The 25,805-nt window shown below is 49.2% G+C and overlaps 1 protein-coding gene across 1 annotated transcript; it reads right to left on the reverse strand.

Annotated features, from left to right (window-relative positions):
• Positions 1-4,494: 4,494 nt before the first annotated feature.
• On the reverse strand, positions 4,495-25,805 carry CNDP1 (carnosine dipeptidase 1). The gene is made up of 11 exons (XM_052660531.1): positions 25,707-25,805; positions 24,050-24,199; positions 22,499-22,661; positions 21,763-21,851; positions 17,024-17,224; positions 15,763-15,847; positions 11,446-11,606; positions 10,041-10,205; positions 8,281-8,422; positions 4,754-4,901; positions 4,495-4,570 (listed from the first exon to the last, which is right to left on the reverse strand). Exons 1-11 carry the CDS (start codon positions 25,788-25,790, stop codon positions 4,495-4,497), a joined length of 1,464 nt encoding a protein of 487 aa, XP_052516491.1. The 5' UTR covers positions 25,791-25,805.

Consider the following 25,805-nt stretch of genomic DNA (forward strand, 5'->3'; position numbering starts at 1 on the left):
CAGCTTGTGCTTCTTCCAGCCCAGCACTTCTCATGATGTACTCTGCATAGAAGTTAAATAAGCAGGGTGACAATATACAGCCTTGACGTACTCCTTTTCCTATTTGGAACCAGTCTGTTGTTCCATGTCCAGTTCTAACTGTTGCTTCCTGACCTGCGTACAGATTTCTCAAGAGGCAGGTTAGGTGGTCTGGTATTCCCATCTCTTTCAGAATTTTCCAGAGTTTCTTGTGATCCACACAGTCAAAGGCTTTGGCATAGTCAATAAAGCAGAAAGAGATGTTTTTCTGGAACTCTCTTGCTTTTTCCATGATCCAGCGGATGTTGGCAATTTGATCTCTGGTTCCTCTGCCTTTTCTAAAACGAGCTTGAACATCAGGGAGTTCACGGTTCACGTATTGCTGAAGCCTGGCTTGGAGAATTTTGAGCATTACTTTACTAGCATGTGAGATGAGTGCAATTGTGTGGTAGTTTGAGCATTCTTTGGCATTGCCTTTCTTAGGGATTGGAAGGAAAACTGACCTTTTCCAGTCCTGGGCCACTGCTGAGTTTTCCAAATTTGCTGGCATATTGAGTGCAGCACTTTCACAGCATCATCTTTCAGGATTTGAAACAGCTCACCTGGAATTCCATCACCTCCACTAGCTTTGTTCGTAGTGATGCTTTCTAAGGCCCACTTGACTTCACATTCCAAGATGTCTGGCTCTAGATTAGTGATCACATCATCATGATTATCTGGGTCGTGAAGATCTCTTTTGTACAGTTCTTCCATGTATTCTTGGCACCTCTTCTTAATATCTTCCTGCTTCTATTAGGTCCATACCATTTCTGTCCTTTATCGAGCCCATCTTTGCATGAAATGTTCCCTTGGTATCTCTAATTTTCTTGAAGAGATCTCTAGTCTTTCCCATTCTGTTGTTTTCCTCTATTTGCATTGATCACTGAAGAAGGCTTTCTTATCCCTTCTTGCTATTCTCTGGAACTCTGCATTCAGATGCTTATATCTTTCCTTTCCTCCTTTGCTTTTCACCTCTCTTCTTTTCACAGCTATTTGTAAGGCCTCCCCAGACAGCCATTTTGCTTTTTTGCATTTCTTTTCCATGGGGATGGTCTTGATCCCTGTCTCCTGTACAGTGTCATGAACCTCATTCCATAGTTCATCAGGCACTCTATCAGATCTAGGCCCTTAAGTCAGTTTTACCTAGGAACAACATGAGGCAGAGAGCATAAAGATAGACATCCACGTCAGGGACAACCAAAAAATGCAGCTGCAGAACCGGAGGACGATGTCAGCGAGCAATACTGAGCACCTACTGTATGCAGTGCACTGCGCTGGACCCGTGAAGTATAGAGATGAGTTGGAAATGGAAGACAGAGATGGGAAAGAAGTGTAAATGTTTCCTTTTAAAACTTCCTTTCATTGGTCTCCTGCCCAATAAGTGAGTCGATTTCTCTCTGCTCTCTCAGTGGAACCAACCTGAAAAATACTTCCTTTCTGGCTTCCAAATCGCAGCAGAACCCAGGTTGTCACATGGCTCAGGGCCAGGTGGAAAACCCAGGTGGAGCAGAGACCCCTCATCACCTGAGGGCTGAATAATTAACTAGAGGTTGCAGGGCTCAGGAGTGCAGCAGGAAGGTAGATCAGTGAAGGAATAATAAACTTAAAATTTATAATTTAGTGCTTTGGTAAAACTGATGTTACTTTGCCCAGAAGTGGCTACAACGTATCTTAACCACCTTTGTCAGTCCTCTAACATGAACACCCCTTTAAAAACACAAACGGGTGGACTCCTCTGGTGATCCAAGACTCTGGCTGCCAACACAGGGGACACAAGTTTGACCCCTGGTCCAGGGAGATTCCACATGCCCCGAGGAAGCCAATCCAGAGGGCCACAGCCACCGAAGTGCACCTTCCTGGGGCCCCTGCTCCACCGCGAGAGATGCCACGGCCGGGAGGAGCCCACGCACCGCCCGGAGAGCGGCTCCCGCCGCCTCAGAGAGCGGGCCTGAGCGCAGCAGCGGAGACCCAGTGTAGCTGTGATACATTTTAAATTTTTTAATATTTTTACAAAATACAAATTGGCATCATAAACTTCTTGTATATTTAGTTGTTGGGAACTCTGTGAAATATACCAGGTAGGTCCCACAAAATCCAAGATATTAGAAGATTCAGTGTAAACTGGTGAGCATAAACCAAGCTTAATAGGAAAGAATATCAACACCTGTCAGTACTTAACAGCTAGATTAATTTTAAGTTGTCTTTATTTGGCTGTGCTAGGCCTTCATCATGGCATGTGGGATCTAGTTCCCTGACCAGGGGTCAATCCAGGTCCCCTTCGTTGAGAGCGGGTGTCCTACCCACTGGACCCCCAGGGAAGTCCCAACAACTAGCATTTAAATGTCCTCTAGGCGATGGCACCCCACTCCAGTACTCTTGCCTGGAAAATCCCATGGATGGAGGAGCCTGGTAGGCTGCGGCCCATGGGGTCGCGAAGAGTCGGACATGACTGAGCGAGTTCCCTTTCACTTTTCACTTTCATGCATTGGAGAAGGAAATGGCAACCCACTCCAGTACTCTTGCCTGGAGAATCCCAGGGACAGGGGAGCCTGGTGGGCTGCTGTCTATGGGGTCGCACAGAGTCAGACATGACTGAAGTGACTTAGCAGCTTAGCAGCAGCAGCATCAGAGGAAGAATGCCCCCGCCTGAGCACCCTCGTGAGGCTAGGGCCTCAGCTGGGTCCCACATCTGTGACGCGGGTCAGGACAGGCTGAATTACTGGCCCTTGGGTCCAGCCATGTTAGATGAGGGGCAGCAAGTTTTAAAACTGACATTTCAAGAACCCATGAAGCAGTAGGATGTGTTATGCTTGTTTTTTATTTAGAATTATAAGAGAAACATTTTTTTATAAACCCTTAAATCCTCCATTAATGTGATTTAAATAATGAATTTATAAAGATTAAATCGGCTTGTTTACATATCCTCGACTGTAGAAAAATTGGAATATTTTTTGTTTGTTTATACCATCAAATCCAATCAAGCCAAACAAGATGGTTAACTGAAATGATTAATGATTAATGCATTGGCTGATGGCTTTAAATTTAGACTGTGTTACTGATGTCAGGGTTGATTAGTTCTCTATCTAAAACTGATGCTATTAAGAGCTTTGAGCAGTTTAGATGTAGTCATTGAGTAAAGTTCCAGCTGGGTGAGAGAAATCCTATCAGGATGAATTCTGGCAAATTCACATGTGCATAGATGCTGAAGAGAAGGCAGGCCTTTACTGGAGGGGCAGGAAGGAAGACCAAGATGCAAGAGGGGCAGCAAGCTGGCATCGGGTAAAGAGGCTCAGAATTTCAAACACACTCATCTTCACCCAAGGAATCCCAGGGGGCATGATCCCACTGATCATTTCCATCTCAGCAGTTTTGAAGAAGGAAAAGGGGAACAAGAGGTTAAGGTGGTACCATGCTGTAGTTGAGCTTCCCAGGTGGCGCTAGTGGAAAAGAACCTCCTGCCAGTGTAGGAGGCATAAGATATGTGGGTTTGATTCCTGGGTCTGGGAGATCCCCTGGAGGAGGAAATGGCAATCACTCCAGTATTCTTAGGTCACCTCTCCCCGCTCCAGGGGAAGGTCGGGTGGTGTGTTATTTACAACCCACCTAAGACCCTCTTATTTTGGGGCTTCCCTGGTCGCTCAGCTGGTAAAGAATCCGCCTGCAATTTGGGAGACCTGGATTCGATCCCTAGGTTGGGAAGATCCCCTGGAGAGGGAATGGCTACCCACTCCAGTATCCTGGCCTGGAGAATTCCGTGGACTATACAGTCCATGGGGTCACAAAGAGTCGGACATGACTGAGTAACTCACTTTCACCAGTATTCTTGCCTGGGAAAATCACATGGATGAGGAGCCTGATGGGCTACAGTCCATGGGGTTGCAAGGAGTTGGACACAACTGAAGCAGCTTAGCACATGAACACATTTTAGTAACTCCTCTAGCAGGGAACCCACAGCGGTAGTCAATGCAGGAGACCAACACATTTATCAACAAGAGAAAGGAGACGTAAGAGCAAGGGTGACATAGGATGGAGAGTCAGTGGGTGGAATGATTGTGTCTCTTGAGCACTTAGAGGCCTGGAACACAAACCAGGATCACGCCAATGGAGCTGCAAGCAGAGAACATAGTCAGAGGCTTGTCCTCACCCTGAAGGGCACCGCAAGCCCAAGCCGGAGAGGGCTGCAGCAGGACGTGGGGAAGTAACTTGTCCAAGGTGGCTGTGACTTCAGAAAGGCGTGCAGCAGCGACATTAAACCATGTCCAATGTCTGTGCCTCAGAGATATTTTATTAGTGGTCCAAAAGTCCAGGGACACTCTAAAACAGGAGAGGAAACATTATTTTCAAGAGCAAAACTCTCTGGATATTTAGATTCTGTTCTTGCCCAGGGTCATGTGAGAGGGGAATCTGTTAGCAATTCAGACTGAGGCTGGAAGGTTCCTACCATGATGAATGCAGCTTTGCCATCTCTAGGAAAAAGGCAGCAAATAATTTGGATCCCTCTATATAGTTCCACCTAACAAAATAAATAAGAGACACTGTTACTCCTGCTCAAATGACAGAGGAAAAGGGTTCTATACTTTAAACAGGAAGCCTTGATGATGCTCATTCCAACTAGAGGAGGCAGCCTGTCTGGGTCAGCGGTGTGGAGGCCCTGGGCTTGTGCAGGGAGGCACCAGCGCCCACGGGCTCCACTCACCTGTTGATCTTCTCATTCTGAGAGTGTTCTCCATCATCCACAGCGCCCAGCGGCAGCATTATCACACTCTTCTGGGTGGTGTCCTGGAGGATCTTGGCGATGGGTATGGTTGACCCATCCCGGATCATATCTGGCTCGGTCCCAAAAACTGAAATGCAGGAAAGGCAGGCATTTGAATAACGCAATGGCAAGACCACCCCAAGTAATCTCCTCAAATGTTCTGCTTACTTTGTCTTTTCTTTAAAAAAAAATCATTAAAAATTTAATATTTGGGATAAAAAGCTTCTTGATTCCACATAATATATATTCTAAAATCATCAAAAGAGTCAAGAAGAAAACCACAGTTGTCTTCTTTACAGTTATGTACTTAAAATATATATATTTTGGGGGGCTTCCCCAGTGGCTCGGTGGTAAAGACAATCTGCCTACCAATGCAGGAGACACGCATTCAGTCCCTGGTGCAAGAAGAGCATTCAGTCCCTCGTGCAAGAAGAGCGTTCAGTCCCTGGTGCAAGATTCTCTTCTGTGATTTTGCTTCGTTTTTCATTCCTGCTCTGTCACCAGCAACTTGTCCTGTAGCCTGGAAGGTCTGAACTCATCGCTTTCTAGACCTTAGGATATCCATTAATACTATTTCCTGGAGTACCTTGAAAGTTGAGTACATGTGCCACAGAGCAACTAGGCCCGGAGGCCACAACCACCGAGCCTCTGCTTTAGAGCCTGCTCACCTCGAGCTCATTCTCCACCACGGCAGAAGCTGCCACAGTGCACAGCCCTCCCACCACAATTAAAGAGTAGTCCTAACAGCAACAAAGACCCAGAACAGCCCAAAATAAACAAATGTTAAAAAGAAATTTTTAATGTATTTTTAGGTTTTTATTTTGAACTAATTTTATACTTACAGAGAAGTTACAAAAATTAGTACCAAGTTCCCATATATCCTTTCCTTTTCCTAATGTTAACATACAACCACTGTACAGTTATCAACAATAGGAAATTAACATTGGGGTAACATTGTTATTAATAGCTAGACTCAGGCCTGAAGGGAATTTTATCACGTTTCCCCTTTCCTCGTTCCAGGATTGAGCCCAGACTCCCACAGTGCATTCTGTCATCACTTCTGAGTCCCCTCTGGCTTGTGACAGATTTGTACCTCTCTTTGAATTTCATGAACCGGACCCTCTTGTAGAGTGCTAATCGGTTGTTGTGTAAAGCATCCTCCTGATTAACTTTGTCTGATGCTCTTTGTCTGATGCTTTCTCATGATCGGAAGTCATGCATTTTTAGCAGGAGTACCATGAGATGGTGTACCCACTTTTATGGTTGCTACATGAATTAACTATTAGGAAAGTGGGAATTCTTTTGTTTTTATTTGTATTTTTAATCAACATATAAATAAATAGCTGTACTCAACTATTACCTGAATGTCTCAGTATTTGTGTACTCAACTTTCAAGGTACTCCAGGAAATAGTATTAATGGATATCCTAAGGTCTAGAAAATGGAGAAGGCGATGGCACCCCACTCCAGTACTCTTGCCTGGAAAATCCCATGGACGGAGGAGCCTGGTAGGCTGCAGTCTATGGGGTCACAAAGAGTCGGACATGACTGAGTGACTTCACTTTCACTTTTCACTGTCATGCATTGGAGAAGGAAATGGCAACCCACTCCAGTGTTCTTGCCTGGAGAATCCCAGGGATGGCGGAGCCTGGTGGGCTGCCATCTATGGGGTCGCACAGAGTCGGACACGACTGAAGTGACTTAGCAGCAGCAGCAAGGTCTAGAAAGAGACGAGTTCAGACCTTCCAGGCTAGAGGACAAGTTGCTGATGACACAGCAGGAATGAAAAACGAAGCAAAATCACAGAAGAGAATCTGCCCCAGGACATGCTTATCCACAGAGCAAGGTGTGAAGGTGAATAAAGGCAGTGTTAGCAGAATGGTCCAGAACATAGACAGGCCCTAAACTGCGTAAGCTTCCCTGCAAGAGTAGGTCAGGCCTTGACATTTCAATCACATGCCTCTCTTCAGTGGCAGTTCCTTTATCTTCCTAACCCTTCCTCCTTTTCACTCGGCAGTGGGGAAGATTATGTAGCTCTAAGTCTTGGACTTGCCCTGTGATGGTTAATGTCTGTGTCCCTGGACTGACCATCCTGGTAGAGAGTGAGGGCACCAAGGAGGTCTGGACCCCAAGTTCCAGCTCGCCATCATTAGGGGCGTGCCCCAAGGCCCCTCTGTATATAAACAAGTGTCAGTGTCTTCCTGTCTCACATTTGGGCAGACCCCCAAGGCCGCCCTGCCTTTAGGAGAAGCCCCCATTTTGTAATTGTTGGCAATGTCCCACTCCTGTTGAAAAAAGGCTGGCTATTCCTTCTCCCCTGGCAGCCCGGGCCCAGACACGTGTCCCCTGCTCACCACTCATGGGATGCTATGAATATGAAAGTCAAAAGAGGTGCCATGGAGGAAATTACAAATAAGGTACTCCCCATTTCTGGAGAAGGACCGCTGGTTTTAGATACAGATGGGCTGGAATTGAGTTTCTCTTGTGTTCTGTGATTTTGTACAAGGAGCTCATATCCAGGAAGCTGCTTCAGTGGAAGCTCATGTTCCTGCCTTGGGGCTGTTTGCTCCAGCCAGGCAGCCCAGCAAGGGCTTTGGAAGAACGAGACCATACATGGTGGGAATTAGAGACCCAAACTCATTCCAAGATGGGTCCATGGTTAAACATTCTCATGGGGGGACCCTGTGTTCACCCAAAACCCAAGCAAGGAGGGTCAAGCTTACACATATACACACCCCTCTAGGGTGAGCCTGGCTCCTGGAGAATACCCTGCCTTATGTAGAAGGTCTCGTTTTCTGCTTCTTGATGCCCTAAGACCATTAATACCCAAAGCGCCCTATGACCAGGAAGAGCAAATTCCCACAGGGCAGCCTGGTGTCAGCTTGCTCATTCCACTAAATCTTAGCTGCTTCATGTTTAATCCCAGAGGATTTCCTTTACTTTCATGCAGCTTCAGCTGTGCCTTTAAAAGGATGTTTTTAAATATTAGTCATCATTTCCTGGGTCAGGAAGATCTCTTGGAAAAGGAAATGGCAACCCACTCCAGTATTCTTGCGTGGAAAATCCCATGGACAGAGGAGCCTGGTGGGCTGTAGTCCATGGGGTCGCAAACAGTCAGACATGACTGAGTGGCTAACTCTTTCCATACTCCCATCATTTCTATGAGCACTGGAGGTTTTCAAGTCCATCATTTTCCCCAAAATTCAGGTCTCCTAGTGAGCTTAAATGCTGGCTTTTCCACTAATAGCTGGGTGCCCTTCAGCAAATTACCTTGTCTCTTTGGGCCTTCTTTGTAAAGTGGGGAAGGTAATAGGGAAAACTCACGATACAGAGCATTGTGCATGCTAGTACAGCCTGTAGGAAAAGGACGATGACACTGAGGCTTTACTCTCACCTGCCTTGTTCACTGCTCCCCCAGGCACCAACCCCCCACGGTAAACTGGCAACTCAAAATATCTTAAGCCCAACCTGTTCTGATGGCTCTTTTTGCTGCGAGATACTGACGGCCGCTGATATTTGCGATCCACGGGTGCAGTCCCAGCGCCATGGAAACAGTCATCTGGTTGGAGCTGTTTCTTTTGGAGAATATGTATTCAAGATGCTGCCTCACCTGAAAGGTAACATTTTCAGGTGTAAGAGAAACCTTCAAGTAATTCTCTCATACCATGAATGCACAGTCATCTCTCATCAGGAAACGAATTAAACCTCAACCCAACAAATCTGAGTATTTTGGGCTTTGCCTGAGTTCTTCCAGAGGGCCGGCCTGGAGTGAGCAGGCTCTCCAGGACTGGAGGGTGAGCGGGGGGCTTCATCCAATGGGAACAACACTGGGTCTCACTCCCCTTCCTCCCCTAGACTCTCCAAGCCCAGCCCTGCCCCAACCTATCCTCTGCACAATGTCTGTTAGCATCTGGTTATTTGGAATTTTGTTAGTTATGAAACATAATACAAGTATAACTTCATCTGATGACTGATTGCCCTCTTTGGACTTATCAGTACCTTCATGACTGTTTGGGGAACATCATGAATTTGGAAATTTCCCAGAAGTGAGAGCAGTTCTGAGCTAAGCTGTGAAGGAGCCTTGTCATCAGTGTCCTTCTCTTCCCTCGGCTCTGTTAGCTGCTACTAGGGAAATCCTCCGAGAGTAACTTCAGACTCTGAAATAGCCCTTCCAGGGAACTCCCAGGGGTCCAGGGGTTGGGTCTCCATGCTCTCACTGCTGAGCGCCCGGGTTCAATCTTTGGTCAGGGAACTGGGATCCCACAGACCGTGTGATGCGGCAAAAACAAAACAGAACAAAAACTCCTTCCACTCTTGGCTTCAGCAGATGTCAGTGGACACCTGTCATGTGGCAGGAACCGTTCTGGGTGCTGGGTGAGCACCCAGGTGGTCACAGCTGTGAGCAAAAGCAGAATGGCCCTGCCCTCCTGGAATCTATATGTTGTAGAAAGAGGGACAGTAAGTCCACAAAGAAAGGGGGGGGTGGGGAGGGAAGAGGGAGGAGGGGAGGGAGGAGAGGGAGGGAGGGAAGAGGGAGGAGGGGGAAGGAAGAGGGAGGAGGGGGAAGAAAGAGGGAGGAGGGGGAAGGAGGAGGGAGGAGGGGGAAGGAGGAGGGAGGAAGGAAGAGGGAGGAGGGGGAGGGAGGGAAGAGGGAGGAGGAGGAGGGAAGAAGGGGAGGGAGGCAGTGTGTGGATGCAATCAACAATAAAAGGGAGACGACATGGGGACAGAAAGGGATGGGATGAGGTGTTTCCTGAGCGCATTTATTCAGAGTCTACTTTCCATTAAACTTGAGCGAACTGACACTTGGTGGATAATTTAGACACTGAACTCCCGCCAGATAGCATTGTCATTAAAATGGCTGCGTTCAGAGAGCGGATTTCAGACAAGCTGATGACTGCGGCTGCGGGTTTTTCCGGCTCAATCCAGCCACAGGCAGTTAGCTGCTCCATCTGGATGGAAAACCAATCTTGCCTTCAAGTCTACCATTTAATCTTAAAATTTCCCATCACTCTAACTCCAAACGGTCACTTATCTGACTACTGTAATTGCATATAATTGAGCAGAGAGATTTTCACCAAACTAAAATTTCTATCAGTTTCTTGACATTTGTTCCAGTCCCTTTTCTATTGGGGAAAAGAATGATACTTCAGTGCTAACAACTGAACTGCCCCCTACAGTGTGGTGTGCAGCACTCGGACGCAGTGCAGAACCAGGCACGCGGTTACCTGGGTCTCCACCACAGACATATCCATGTGAGGGACTAGACGGATGGAGAATTTTCCTATGACTCGGCCAGGAATGACTGTTTTGGCTCCAGGCTCATGAAACGCACCCTCAATCCCATGGATAGAAAGAGATGGGTACCTCCATAGGTGCATTAGAAGTTCCTCCTATGAGATAAAATTATTTATTACAGAGAAGAATGTTTCATTAAAACCCAGCTGAGTGGTATCGCTTGTGTCACCAGTTTCTGTACGTCTGTGACACCGCTCATGACAAGCTAATTATCACCTCCTTACTGAGACGGGTCTGGACGGCGGTACTGGTGGACTTCCCCAAGGACCCAAGACCTGCCTGAGCCGCTTCCGCTGACCACAGCCCCTCATCACGCCAGCTCTGAAGTTTGCAGTTAAAACTGGGGTTCAATTATAAATTTCTGTCCCCAGCCATTCCAGTGATAACTTGTGTGCTAGCTGCATTTTGTTTTCTTTGACAGAAGCCGTCAAAGAAATCTGCAGACGTTTGAGCCAGTGGCCCCCAGAGAGCCAGTCTGAGCGAACAGATATACTTCCTGATAATAAACTCCTCACTTCTGTTCAGGGTCCCTCCCTCCCCTGGAGGTTCCTCCTCAGGAACCAGCCAGAGTGGCCCATCACTGGAGGGGTGGGCGAGTTTTTGTTTCTTAAAAGGAAGAAGAGAAGGAGAAGGGAAAGCAAAGAAATCTAAATTGGCCAGTGTGTGCGTGCTCAGTCACTTCACTCGTGTCCGACTCTCTGTGACCCTACAGCTACTCTGTGGGATTCTCCAGGTGAGAATACTGGAGTGGGTTGCCACTCCCTCCTCCAGGGGATCTTCCCGACCCAGATATAGAATCTATGTCTCTTATCTCTCCTGCAGCGGCAGGCAGGTTCTTTACCACTAGCACCATCTGGGAAGCCCAGATTTGCCAGTAGCTAATGCTTTTGGCTCTGGGCTCATTTACTACACTGAGGCAGTGATGGAGAATTTACGGATTAAACCCTAAAGCTCCAGTTTTGTCTTTTTAAAAATAAATTTTAGAAAAGAACACTTAGGGATCTTGGAACTGAAATAATCTCAGCCTATCTCAATCTCTAAATAGACAGGAAGCTCAACTCACTGGCTGAGGCTGGCATGGGCTTGAGTCTCATAAACCGACTGGAAACACAGGGCCGTGAGTCAGGCCACCCAAGGCCCATGCCGGACGGACCCCAGGAAAAGGGCTGGCTGATCTTGACCCTGGGATGGGACCCTGAAAGGGAAACCTGCCCTCATGAGCACGTGCTCCCAGCTCTTAGATGTGCAGAACAGCAGCGCATGGCAAACCAGGCGCTGGGAAAGCACAGGTTCTCAGCATTCCTCTTTCAGATTACCCATCGAGGAGTGACCTACCTTGGTGTCAAACAGGAACCTCTTAACCTGGCTGCTGTTCCGGTACTCCCCCATGTCCAGGTCGATGTCCTCATACACCCTCTTCTCCTCTTCGGTAACAGGAGCCACGTGCTCATAGATCCCAGGGACCAGGATGCGGCCAGACGCATCCACCAGGCTGCCTATGAGAGACACACAGGGGCAGAGGCGGGGGCAGTTGCAGATGTGTGGGGTCCTAGCCCTGGAGAGGAGCCTAAGGATGGACGTGATTGTTTCCAGCCCGTTAATCTGCTTCACCAGAGCCCCATAGCTCATAAGGTAAAAATTGTAAGGCAGGTACCATTAAAGAACAAATATTCATTATAAAGAAGAAATTAAAGACCATATTTTATAATATACATTCATTATAAACAAATACAACCATAACTGCCCTTCAGGGATGTACTTGTAGATGCTGTGCGCTTATCCGTCCCGCTAGGGTCCTGAGTTATGAATTCCCGTCATTTAGCCTAATAAGGGGTATCACATGTCAAATAAAAGATGCAAACTCATTAGTAAAATTCAAGTCAAAAATAAGTTGGCAATGTATGGCAAAACCAATACAGTATTGTAAAGTAAAATAAAGTAAAAATAAATAAATAAATAAAATAAGTTGGGCACCGACAGACTGGGGCTGGCTGTAACTGACTCACAATCAGCCTCTGTCATCCCTTGCTCCTTGGAAGAAAAGCTATGACCAACCTAGGCAGCATATTAAAAAGCAGAGACATTACTTTGCCCACAAACATCCATCTAGTCAAAAGCTATGGTTTTTTCCAGTAGTCATGTATGGATGTGAGAGTTAGACAATAAAGAACCTGAGAACTGAAGAATTGATGCTTTTGAGCTGTGGTGTTGGAGAAGACTCTTGAGAGTCCCTTGGACTGCAAGGAGATCCAACCAGTCCATCCTGAAGGAGATCAGTCCTGAATATTCACTGGAAGGACTGATGCTGAAGCTGAAACTCCAATGCTTTGGCCACCTGATGAGAACTGACTCATTGGAAAAGACCCTGATGCTGGGAAAGATTGAAGGTGGGAGGAGAAGGGGACGGCAGAGGATGAGATGGTTGGATGGCATCACCGACTCAATGGACATGAGTTTGAATAAGCTCCGGGAGTTGGTGATGGACAGGGAGGCCTGGCGTGCTGCAGTCTATGAGACGGACACCAACTGAGCGACTGAACTGAACTGAATTTCTGTCACCCCACTGAAAACAACACAAAACTTAAAAGCCCCCCCAAGTGACACAGTCACTGAGTCTTTAGCATCACTGAACCTAAACTTCTGCTGCCCGGCCCATCTTCGAGGACAGAGGTGAATGGCAGACAGACCTGCTGGCAACCCAGCTGGAAAGACACAGGTAGGAAACCAGCAGTGGGACCACCTGGGCCAGCCCATGGGGCCAGCCAAGGCAGGCGGCACAGTCAGCGATGAGAACGGACACGTGTATCTGAAATGCCAAGGGCAGCAGAGGCCAGGATGCCCAGGGTCCGGGTCACGGTGCCCATTTAGCCAGACCTCACCCCTGAGTGGGGCAGGGGTGATTCAAACAGACATCTGAGACCCGAGGCTGTGATCTGAACAGCTCACCACTTTCTCCAGCAGAAATGCCCCAGGGCCCAGTCCTGTAAATCTCTGTTTTCTCAGGATGGAAGTGGCCTTCCCCATGCCAGCTGGGGGAAGTGAGTATCTGATTTGTTTCAAAAACAAAGTGAAAGCATGTGCTTTTCATCCTGTTCATGACCCTGGTGGGACTTTTCCTAGCAGAGACTATGCCCTGGCAGGGCTGAATGGAGTTCCATGTCTGGGTGAAACCACAGTCTACCAGGATGTGGTGAGGCAACAGTGCCTGGGGCAGGTGGGGGGAACTTCTAAATGCAGTCCCAAAGACGTAGGGATGCCACACTTTCTGTGCAGGGAGGCAGTGGAGGATGAGCCTGATAAAACAGAGATTATTTTATCTCCCCCTACCCTGCAAAACAAAAATATTAAGTTGTATGCTATCTGAATTCTTCTGGAAACAATTTAAACACTTTAAAGAAAAATGGCTCGCTATTTTCTGTCTGAAGCCATCAAGCATGGAAAATACTGGCCAAGAGTTACACTGCAGGAAAACTAGAAGGCCTTAAAAAATACATGATAGATGAATAGGCAGACAGCAGAGAGGGCACAGACAATAGATGGATCTCACTATTTCACTGGGTAATGAAGCGGCAGGATGCGCGAGGATAAAGTGACACTAAAGACTGGGGGCGACCGCCCAGCAGGTCTGCCGGAGGGCTGGTGGTTCCCTGGGGGAGGCCCCAGGCCACCGGGACGTGAGCATGCAGGGCTGAGGTAGCGCTGTGTCAAGGCACAAAAAGGAGGGGTCTTTGCTGATTGATCCCCAGGGTGCATGCGTGCCAGGTGGCTTCAGTCCTGTCCAACTCTTTGTGACCCCAGGGACTGTAGCCCTCCAGGCTCCTCTGTCCATGGGACTCTCCAGGCAAGAATACTGGAATGCTTTCTGGCAATTTTCCCAAAGGGGCTTGTTGTGAAATTTGCCCAAAGTCAATCTTTATCCAGGTGAGAAGGATCCAGATGTTGTGGGGTCTGAAGCTTGTCTAACCTGAGAACCTCTCTTTAAAAAAAGAAGCAAATTATGACTTGAATTGATGCTTTTGAACTGAGATGTTGGAGAAGACTCTTGAGAGTCCCTTGGACTGAAAGGAGATCAAACCTGTCAATCCTAAAGGAAATCAACCCTGAATATTTGCTGGAAGGACTGATGCTGAAGTTGAAGCTCCAATACTTTCGCTACCTGATGTGAAGAACTGACTCATTTGAAAAGACCCTGATGCTGGGAAAGATTGAAGGTCAAGGTAGAAGGGGACAACAGAGGATGAGATGGTTGGATGGCATTACTGACTCAAGGGACATGAGTTTGAGTGAACTCTGGGAGATAGTGAAGGACTGGGAAGCCTGGCGTGCTGCAGCCCATGGGATCACAAACAGTTGGATATGACTGAGCGACTGAACAAGTTATTAACAGCACGTGCAGAGTCCCTACCAGGAGTGTGCAAGCCACCCTGCAGATGTAGCTTCCTTCAGCTCCACGATCCACCTGACTGCTGGGCTGTCCAGGTGTAGGTGAGAGCTACAGGTGAGTCAGGTGGGTGAGCTGGCTCCCTGGACACAGACACAGACACACACACAATTACATTCACCTGCACCCACCAGGCCCACCACCAGAGAAGTTAGGGATGAGGGGTGGGGGACAGCGAGCAAACTTGTTAGGGGAAACACTGACTGAAACCGCCCACCCTGGCCAGGCACCATAGTAACCATCTGCATGAGTTGTTTTATGACAGGAGGTGCTGGTAAGGAATGCAGAATTAGCAAGCCACCACCAACCAGAAGAATTACAGGAAAGGTCTAAAGGAGGTGCCACTCATCCTACCAACCCCCCAGGATCCTCCTCGCTGGCATCCACCTTGGCTGAGTGATGCCTATGCCACCGAGAAGGACCCTGAGCCAGAGTGATTGGCCAGAGAGCACCCAGAAACAAATCCCATCACCATAAAACCCAGGACGGCGAGCCACATGGCAGAGCAGTCCTCCTGGGCCTCTTCCCCTGCCGCTGTCCACCCGGGGGCCCTTCCAGTGAAGTCTCTTGCTTTGCCAGCACATGTGTCTCCTCAGACAATTCATTTCCAAGTGTTAGCCAAGGGCCACTCTTGGGCCCTGGAAGGGCTCCCCAGTGCTGCAACAGACTCACTGGTGCCCCTGGGGACCCGCAGGACAGAAGCCAAGAGGTGTGGGTAGACTGGGCACCGGCCCTGGATGCTTTTCCAGAAGGGTCTGTCCACCACTGTCCCCGAGGATGGCCAGATGTGTTGTGACACCCAGTAAATGAAAAGGGGGTAGATTGAGAGAGGGTTTCAATCCATGGAAATAAATAACATGGACTTAATAAGCCTCAGGAGTTTTAGGTTTTCCTCTGAAAGTGAAAGTTGATCAGTCATGTCCGACTCTTTGCTACCCCATGGACTATACAGTCCATTGAATTCTCCAGGCCAGAATACTGGAGTGGGTAGCCTTTCCCTTCTTCAGGAGACCTTCCCAACCCAGGAATCAAACCGGGGTCTCCGGCATTGCAGGCGGATTCTTTACCAGCTGAGCCATCAGGGAAGCCCCAGGTTTTCCTCTGCTCCGCCCTTGTTCTGGGCTGGTCTGAAACCGAGCAGGAGAGGGCTGAGTCCAACAGAACCACGTAAGCAGATTCCTTGAGGCTTAAAAAGTGAAAGAGGACGTTACCAAGAAGAGCAACCAGATCCGCCATGGGTTCGTTGAGGATCCCACCAAAGGTCCCCGAGTGGAAATCTTGATCCCGGCATTTCACCTGTAAGACAGTCAAAAGGAGAGCAGCTCCCACCACGGCCGCTCAACGACAGCCCTCCCCTGGTGCCAGACCCACCCAGGTGGCCCTCAGGACTCAGGAGGGTCAGCTGACACCCCCGCTGCGTTTCTCGCACACAGATGGGGGGCTTCATGTCCCACTGGCTCCCCTGAAACTGGTGTTGGCCCCCAGCCTCACCTCCAGCAGTGCTGGGTCGCAGGCCACCAGCCCCCCGGCCCACGGCGAAGTTCACGGAGCTGTGTCCCTCTTGTTTCACCCCGTCTCTTATTCAGCCCTCCTTCCAGAGAAATTCTCCAAGAAACTGCCTTCTGCTTGTTCTCTCTTGCCCGCAGGACCGGTCTCCTTGTCTCTTCTAGTAAGCGCTTTTCCGTCTGCTCACCCCGATGTGAGCCTGGAGCCTCCTTCCTCTGCACGTGAAGTGAGACCCAAACGGCTCCTTCATGGGCTCCACGGGCTCAGCGCTCATCCCTCGAGGTCTGACCTTGGACCCACCCACAAGACCTAAGGCTTCTGTCTCTTTGGTACTCAACACTTCGGCATGCTCCCAGCTGCTGAACTGGAGGAGGTCTGGAAGGGAATATCTTCTACAGATGCCTCCCACAGCTGCCGTTTCCAGGAGGGCTGCAGACCTGTGACTCCATCCCCTTCACATGACCTTGGCCTTCTCCTGTGCACACAGTGTCCAACCAGCTCCCAATTTCTAATGAGTTTGGGTTTTTGTTGTTGTCTTAATCGTTTTCAGCTCCTTCCCTCTCAGCCTTCCTGCCCGGCTGGCCCTCCCCTGCCCTGCCATCTCACGGCACTGTCAGATGAATCCTTCACTTACTCACTTAAGCCCTCTGCCTCCTCAGGCAGCAATGCTAACAAAGCATTTGGGTTGGTAGTGCTCCTCCGGGACCCCGCGCTCTTATCCCTCCTTCTGGCCCCAGCATCTCTCCTGCATCGCCCTGGCCACAAACCCCTCTGCCTCCTCACTCCAGAAACGTGCACAAAGCACATGCATTCACTACTTGGGGGCTTCATGGACTCCCCCCAATCCCAAGACCCCGTGATTCCCCCACACTGGGTCAAGCACCCAGGTCTGCGTCTGCTCCGTCCTCCCACCAGGATCCCAGTGTGGACACCCCCACCTCCCTCACGGCCACGGTCGGCAGGTACCTCTACGGTGAAGTAGCTGTTCCCCCGCGTCCCGTAGATGAGCGCAGGCTTCCTCTGGCTAATCCACAGGTTGTCCGAAATCACGATGCAGTCCACACTCGAGAAGAACCCAGACTTTTCTTTCCGGACAAGTTCCTCCAGGGCTAGAGACCCGGCCTCCTCCATCCCTTCGATGAGGAATTTGATGTTCACCGGGAGATCCTGCATTAACGATGGGGCAAATTATGCTGCAGGAAAGAGTGGACCCCTTGCCCTTCACCTTTTGAAAACCCAGGACGTGTTTGTGTGTAACATAAATACACTGCACTGTTACACACGTTCCCACAAGCCTGTTTACAATGAAGCAGTTTTAACTCAGGTTGTGAGCAAGCCAAGGTAAAGGCCAATGAGGCAGGAAACTCGTGTTGGGGATCACGGATCTGGGAAGGGCGTTCCTAAAGAAAAGGCCGTGTCCACGGCACAGGGTTCTGCTCAGCCCTGCAGAGGGGCCCTACCCTTCCTCTCCCCAAGAGGACTTTTTCCAGGAAGGTTACTCCATTCCAAGTCTCTTTTCTGTCCTCATAATTCTGAGCATGATAAATGAGAGCTCTTTCCTTTGAAAGGCTGTCTAATGTTTAAGCCTCGGGATAATTTTTATTTCAAGTATCTGTTATTTTTCAGCTATGAGCTCAATTTGCCTTTTAACTTATTCAAAGGCTTTGATCTCGCAGCAAAATGGAACTTGAGGTTTTCTCTAGTTAATATTAGGGCGCCTTTAAAATTTTTACAGTGTGCCTTTCCCCCATTTGGTTTTGATCTTTTTGTGTCTTTATAATGTATAACTTCATATCTTTGAGAGCCACGTGGATAGGAGAGGTCAATGACCTTTCCTGGAACACAAGGCGAAATGGGGGCGGTGGGGGTTCAAAAGTGATTCAGTGCGGATAAGGCAGCCCAAACATACTAATTAGTTCTGATGAGTGAGACTGACTCGCCCCAGATGAACAAAGGCAGGATGAGTGGGGGATTATGTATGAGAAAGTAAGTGACCTTGGGTCACTCAGTTAGTTAAGGGGGTTTGGGGATAAAGATTCGCTCAGTGCATTCCCTGAATATATTTCTAGATGTCTTAGGAAGTCAAGCTAAAGTTCTGAAATTTTAATATTTGAAAGCTCTTTATTAACATTTAACTAGAAAACAATTGCTAAGGAGCAGTTGAAAAGCCTTGGAATTTTCTGGCAAAATGTGATTAATAAAATACAAGCCAGTAGCTATTAAGTGTCAGAGAAGGATGTGAGACCAGCAGCCAGGGCTCTCTGCTCTGTCCCTTGACACCCATGGGACCGAGGACTAGCCATGTCACCTCTCGAGTGACAGCCGCTTCTCTATGTGAGGCGGGTATTAATACTCACCCTGCCTCTTGGTAAGATGAGCCAGAGAGGTTGCGTACGTGTAAGTGCGCTGAACAAGACAGGACGGGGATGGGAGGGAACCAGGAAGCAAGAAGCCAGCGCTCAAAAAGGGCCTGGTACCAGAGAAACTTTATACATGTAACTTCACTTAATACACTCAACAGGCCTGGAGGTAGAAATGGTCAACCTTAGATCACAGATGAGGAAAGTGAAGCTTGGAGAGATGAACTGATTTGTCTAAGGGCCATGAGGGCTTCATATGCTTTGTTTGTGATTATGTAAGTTTCAGAACTGAAATTTAAAAAGCAAAGTAGCTTTTTACCTTCATACAGGCAGGGTGAATGGAGGGTTATATACTATGTATGCAGCACTTCCCAGGTGGCACTAGTGGTAAAGAACACTCCTGCCAATGCAGGAGACAGAAAAGACTTGGGTCCAATCCCTGGGTCAGCAGGATCCCCTGGAGGAGGGCATGGCAACCCACTGCAGTATTCTTGCCTGGAGAATCCCATGGACAGAGGAGCCTGGAGGGCTACAGTCCCAAGAGTCAGACACAACTGAAGTAACTTAGCACTCATGCATAGAAACTTATAAATATTGTTTCCCTCTTCTTAAAGAAGAAGAACAGAAAAAGAGAGGAGGAAACTGGTGAGGAAGGAAGGAAAGATAAAGAGACTAAGAAAGTAGAGAATTGAAGAGAAAGAAAGAAACCAAGGGCTTATTTAGAGGAGTGCACTAACAACAGGTCAACAGGGCCCGGCCAGAAAAATGTCCTGATTCATTAAGCTTGCCTTCCTCAGTGAGATAAGGCAGTCAAGCGGCGAGCACTTAAACCTTCCCTTCTGCTTCTTCTCATGAGAGAGAGTCTCTGGCATCTGATGAAATCACTTCCAATAAAAACCAGAAGCAAAGCCAGGGCCTGCTCAATGGACAGGATTTGGGAGAAGCAGCATCAAGGATCTCAGCCTCGGGCATGGCTGGGCCGTACTTGCCTTGTGTTTCTCCTGTAGACACAGTGCCCAGAGATGGACCCCCACCCCAGTACCCCCCAGACAGGACAGCCCACCATCGCCATAGCCATTGGCATCACCATCACCATCATCTCCATCCTCATCAGCACCATCACCATCACCATAACTGTCGTCATCAACGTTACCGTCATCTCCATCACCATCACCACCATCACCATCGTCTCCATCACCATCACCACCAACACCATCATCTCCATCACCATCACCATCATCATTACTGTCGTCATCAGCACCACCATCATCTCCATCACCACCATCACCATCACCATCATCTCCATCACCACCATCACCATCATCTCCATCACCATCACCACCATCACCATCACCATCATCTCCATCACCATCACCACCATCACCATCATCTCCATCACCATCACCACCATCACCATCATCTCCATCACCATCATCTCCATCACCATCACCACCATCACCATCATCTCCATCACCATCACCATCATCTCCATCACCATCACCACCATCACCATCATCTCCATCACCATCACCACCATCACCCATCATTACTGTCGTCATCAACATCACCATCATCTCCATCACCATCACCACCATCACCATCATCTCCATCACCATCACCATCATCATTACTGTCGTCATCAGCATCACCATCATCTCCATCACTATCACCTCCATCACCATCACCACCATCATTACTGTCATTATCAGCATCACCATCATCTCCATCACCATCACCACCATCATCATCACCACCATCACCATCACCATCATTTCCATCACCATCACCACCATCAACATTACTGTCATCATCATCATCACCATCATCTCCATCACCATCACCACCATCACCCATCATTACTGTCGTCATCAACATCACCATCATCTCCATCACCATCACCACCATCACCATCATCTCCATCACCATCACCACCATCACCATCATCTCCATCACCATCACCATCATCTCCATCACCATCACCACCATCATTACTGTCATTATCAGCATCACCATCGTCTCCATCACCATCACCACCATCATCATCATCCTTACTGTCGTCATCAACATCACCATCATCTCCATCACCATCACCACCATCACCATCATCTCCATCACCATCACCACCATCATTACTGTCATTATCAGCATCACCATCGTCTCCATCACCATCACCACCATCATCATCATCCTTACTGTCGTCATCAACATCACCATCATCTCCATCACCATCACCACCATCACCATCATCTCCATCACCATCACCACCATCATTACTGTCATTATCAGCATCACCATCATCTTCATCACCATCACCACCATCACTGTCATCTCCATCACCATCACCATCATCATTACTGTCGTCATCAGCATCACCACCATCATCATCACCACCATCACCATCACCATCATCTCCATCACCATCACCACCATCACCATCATCTCCATCACCATCACCATCATCATTACTGTCGTCATCAGCATCACCACCATCATCATCACCACCATCACCATCACCATCATCTCCATCACCATCACCACCATCACCATCATCTCCATCACCATCACCACCATCACCATCATCTCCATCACCATCACCATCATCATTACTGTCGTCATCAGCATCACCATCATCTCCATCACCATCATCTCCATCACCATCACCATCATCTCCATCACCACCATCACCATCACCATCATCTCCATCACCATCACCACCATCACCCATCATTACTGTCATCATCAACATCACCATCATCTCCATCACTATCACCTCCATCACCATCACCACCATCATTACTGTCATTATCAGCATCACCATCGTCTCCATCACCATCACCACCATCATCATCACCACCATCACCATCACCATCATCTCCATCACCATCACCACCATCAACATTACTGTCATCATCAGCATCACCATCATCTCCATCACCATCACCACCATCACCATCACCATCATCTCCATCACCATCACCACCATCATCATCTCCATCACCACCACCATCATTACTGTCATCATCAGCATCACCATCGTCTCCATCACCATCACCACCATCATCATCATCCTTACTGTCGTCATCAACATCACCATCATCTCCATCACCATCACCACCATCACCGTCATCTCCATCACCATCACCACCATCACCATCACCACCATCACCATCATCTCCATCACCATCACCACCATCACCGTCATCTCCATCATCACCACCATCACCATAATCTCCATCAGCATCATCCTTACTGTCATCATCAACATCACCATCGTCTCCATCACCATCGTCTCCATCACCGTCACTGTCGTCACCATCCTCACTCCCAAGTGCAGCCAGCACCTACCTCGTCCAGGGCCTTGAATGCGCTCACTGCGTTGATCCATGCTAAAACAGGTCCTTTGTTGTCTGTTGTTCCTCGGCCATAAAGTTTTCCTTTAAAAGTGGGGGAAGAATTTTCAGAAAAGCATGGATGCCTCTGCCAGGTTGAGTGAATCAAAAACAAAAGTAGATTTGCAGATAATTGTTTGAATCGGGTTCTCTCTTTTTCTAGGCAGCAGTCTTGCTCTGAACTCACAAAGTATTATTCCTTATATACAAATAGTACGCTAGTCAACAAATGGAAGCTAATTGAAAATATACAGGGCCCTTTGGCCTTAACAGTAGTTACCTATTTTTATCCAAATTCATTGAAAAAGACCCAACGATTTGTTGCAAAATATCTGGTAACACAGGGTTTCACTCTGAGATTTTACAATTAGCAGGGGAAAGGAAAAGGGTACACAGGTGTCTCCATTGATCTTTCTTCTTCTTGTCTTTATAAAGCATAATTACATTTGATGTTTTTAAAAAAGAAAGTATGTGAAATCCAAGAACTCCCATCCTGGGGACTTAATTCACCTAGGGGCACAAAAGCTCATAGTTTCTTTCATAAATGAAAGAAAATCAGCTTCGTTGAACCAACTGGCAAACCATGAGTGCTGCATTCTGTCCAATCCTCACAACCACAGGTAAAACCTGGAACCTGGGGCAGAGCTGCATCTCAAAGCCTTAAGCTCTGGGAGCGATCCTTTGCCACTGACCGTCCACCTCCGTCAGCGTGTATGGGTCCGTGAGCCACCCGTCCTCCTGTCTGGCAGGCTGCACATCCAAGTGGCCGTAGAAGCACACGGTGGGCTTCTTGGGGTCACTGCCCAGTTCAGCCAGGAGGATGGGAGGTATTGGGAGGGTCTGACCATCAGGCAGCTGCAGAAGGAAAAGGGATAGTTTAAAAAACATAACTATTTAGTTCTTCTAGAAAATTCAAAGACACGGCACTAGGAGTCTGTTTCTACCCCCTGGTCCCTGGAGAGCCACGTCATCTTCATCTGACTCTTAAGGGGGTACCACAAGACACTTCTAATGAAAACATCATGAGAAGTAAAGTCCTTCCTCAGACACACACTGACAAAGAGTAAACTCAATTGAACATGTTTTTCCATAAGAGAGCTTTCCCAGTGGCTCGGCTGTAAAAGAATCCGCCTGCAATTTTGCAGCTGCAGGAGACACAGGTGTGATCCCTGGGTTGGGAAGATCCCCCAGAGGAGGAAATGGCAACCCACTTCAGTATTCATGCCTGGAGAATCCCACGGACAGAGGAGCCTGGCGGGCTGCAGTCCATGCGGTCACAACGAGTCGCACGACTGAGTGACTGAGCACCCTCTTAGTCTGCACTCAGACTCCACCAGCTCCAAGCAGGCAGACACAGTCCTGGAGCCCAGTCTTCGCACACACGTCAGCGCTGAAGCAGCGGACATTGGGAGGTTCAAGTAAAGGTCCATATGTCCCCGTGTGAGTGTGTGTGTGTGTGTGAGACTGTGTGTGTGTGATTGTGTGTCTGTTTGAGTGTGTGTGCGTGTGAGACAGTGTGTGTGAGAGTGTGAGACTGTGTGTGTACATGACTGTATGTGTGTGTGAGTGTGTGAGAGTATATGTGAGTGTATGTGAGTGTGTGTGTCAGTGTGTGTGTGTGAGTGTGTGTGTGTGAGACTGTGTGAGTGTGTGTGTGTGAGACTGTGTGTATGTGTGAGACTGTGTGTGTGTGTGTGAGACTGTGTGAGTGTGTGTGAGACTGTGTGAGTGTGTGTGTGTGAGACTGTGTGTGTGAGTGTGTGTATGAGACTGTGTGTGTGTGAGTGTGTGTGTCTCTGTGTCAGTTGTGTCTGACTCTTTGTGATCTCACGGACTGTAGCCCGCCAGGCTCCCCTGTCCATGGGATTCTTCACACAAGTCCTTGTCTGGAGCGGGTCGCCATGCCCCCCTCCAGGGACCTGCCCCCGAGGGGCAGTGGTGAGCCTTGATTCTGAGAGGTCGGGTCCTTTAAGGAGGCATTTGCGCTTAAGGGAGAGGGCCCTTGGGAGAAACGCAAAGCACGTGAAGGCCGTGAACAGCACAGGTGAGGGGCTTTCACGCGCCCCCTTCACCTGCCCCATCTCCCCCTTGGTCTGGCAGGACAGGAAGTCAGTGCCACAGCCTCACGGCGAGTGGAGACGACGGGGCGGGCGGGGGGACTGAGGAGCCCAGGGAAGCCCCGTCCTGGCCCAGGAAGGGGAGCCTGGCGGAGGCGGGAGGCGGGGAGGAGGGGGCACCAGCACCTGCTGAAAGCCCGCGTCCACCGAGGCCACGCGGGCTCCCAGGCCCCGGAGCCGGTCTGCGGCCAGGCCCACCATGTGGAGCAGCTCTCGTCGCAGGCGGGGCGCTGGCTGCACAGAGTCACTCTCGACAGCCACCCACTCCTTCAGCGTCTGGGAGCAAAGGCGACAGGTGGTTAGCGTGGGGGGGGTCGTTATGTCTGCTCCCCTGGGGCACACCTCGCAGGACCCCGGGGCCCCTCTTCTGACCTGGAGACCCAGCTGGAGGTGAGAACAGGAGCCCGGGGGAAGGACGGATGGGGAGCCTGCCTCTAAAGCCTGGACCTGGGCCCCCAGGCCTCAGCCCCCACGGAAGGGCCGCCCCATCCCCCGGCAGGCTTCTGAACTGAGAGCCTCTGGCCACCCGCTCGAGGACTCGGCTTCCCACGAACACCCCTTGTGGGTCACTGACTCACCTCTCTCTTCTCTCCCCACTACGAATTCCAGCCTATACTGGACAACACCCCAGTAAAGTTGTGAAAACCCAACAGGCATTTTCTTTCTTTTTTATTTTTAATATAAATTTATTTCTTTTAATTGGAGGTTAATTACTTCACAATACTGTATTGGTTCTGCCATACATCAACACCCCCACGAGGAAAGAGCCCATGAAGGCCCAGCTCAGGGCCAGCAGTCTGGAGATTCTAGTGCTTGAGTATGAACACGGGGGTTCAGTCTGTTTGCACAATAATATTCCTGACGTGGGCTGGTTGGGCCAGTGAGCAGACACAGTGTTGGGAGCTCAGAGTATTCCTGGTGGTGGAGGCGGGTGGGGTGTGCAGGGGTGGGGGGTGGGGGTAGGAGAGGCAGCAGCAGGAGAGGGGTGTGCCAGGTGGGACGGTGGGTACAGTGCCCCCCAACCCCCATGACTTTCTGCTCCCCAGGCCTCCCTCTCCCCCGTGGTCCCTGCTCACCATGTCTCCCCCCCCCACACACATGCCCACACCACGTGCAGACGGCCACGTGTCATGATGAAGCAGAGAATCATAAAGGAGGCAGTAAAGTGCACGTGGGCTACCACGCAGACAGCCTTGCCACGAGCTTGGCAGGACTCTGTCTGGACTTACAGCTGCTGTAGCAGCTGGTGATGTAACGGGGACATTTCTGGCAGGTTTGTGGGTGGAGAGGACCTTGGCTAGGGACCCTCTGAAGGGGAGGGGAGGATGGGCCATCTGATGACGGTCCAGGGTAAACAGGGACTCACTGGAGCTTCCTGGTCATCCCTGAATGGACATACCTGGAGCAGACGTGCTGGGAATGCCCCCTATTAGGAGGAATGGCCAGGAGGGATCTCTTACCTAAATCTAACACACATTGACTATTTTAATTCAACGAGGAGCCATATGCATTTTAAATAGAATCAAGTTGTCAGGAAAAGAATGAGATGGTTAGATAGCATCACTGACTCAATGGACATGAACTTGAGCAAACTCCCAGAGATAGTGGAGAACAGGGAAGCCTGGCAGGCTATACAGTTCATGGGGTCACAAAGAATCGGACACGACCTAGTGACTGAACAGCAAGCTGTCAGGAAAAAAGAAAAAAAAAATCCACACCTCCCAGCAAGCTCTCCCAGCTTCCCAAAGTGCACTGAGAGTTCGGTGCATGGCAGGCCTCTCACCTGCACAAGTTCATCTTGATGGAGGTCAATGTACTGGAAGACTTTCTCCAGCGGCCCAGGGGGTGGGGTGGACGCGGAGAGCATGCCTCCCACCAGCAG

The sequence above is a fragment of the Budorcas taxicolor genome, chromosome 22, assembly GCF_023091745.1.
Source record: "Budorcas taxicolor isolate Tak-1 chromosome 22, Takin1.1, whole genome shotgun sequence".
Taxonomy (NCBI): Eukaryota; Metazoa; Chordata; class Mammalia; order Artiodactyla; family Bovidae; genus Budorcas; species Budorcas taxicolor.

Bases quoted from the DNA above. Each gene is read 5' to 3' on its own strand.
- CNDP1 (XM_052660531.1), bottom strand. From the start codon at position 25,790: ATGCTCTCCGCGTCCACCCCACCCCCTGGGCCGCTGGAGAAAGTCTTC. The intron at 22,662-24,049 runs GTGCTGGTGCCC...TTCCTTCTGCAG, and splicing joins TGGACGCGGGCTTTCAGCAG to CTGCCTGATGGTCAGACCCT. The intron at 15,848-17,023 runs GTACCTGCCGAC...ACTGTCTTACAG, and splicing joins ACAGCTACTTCACCGTAGAG to GTGAAATGCCGGGATCAAGA.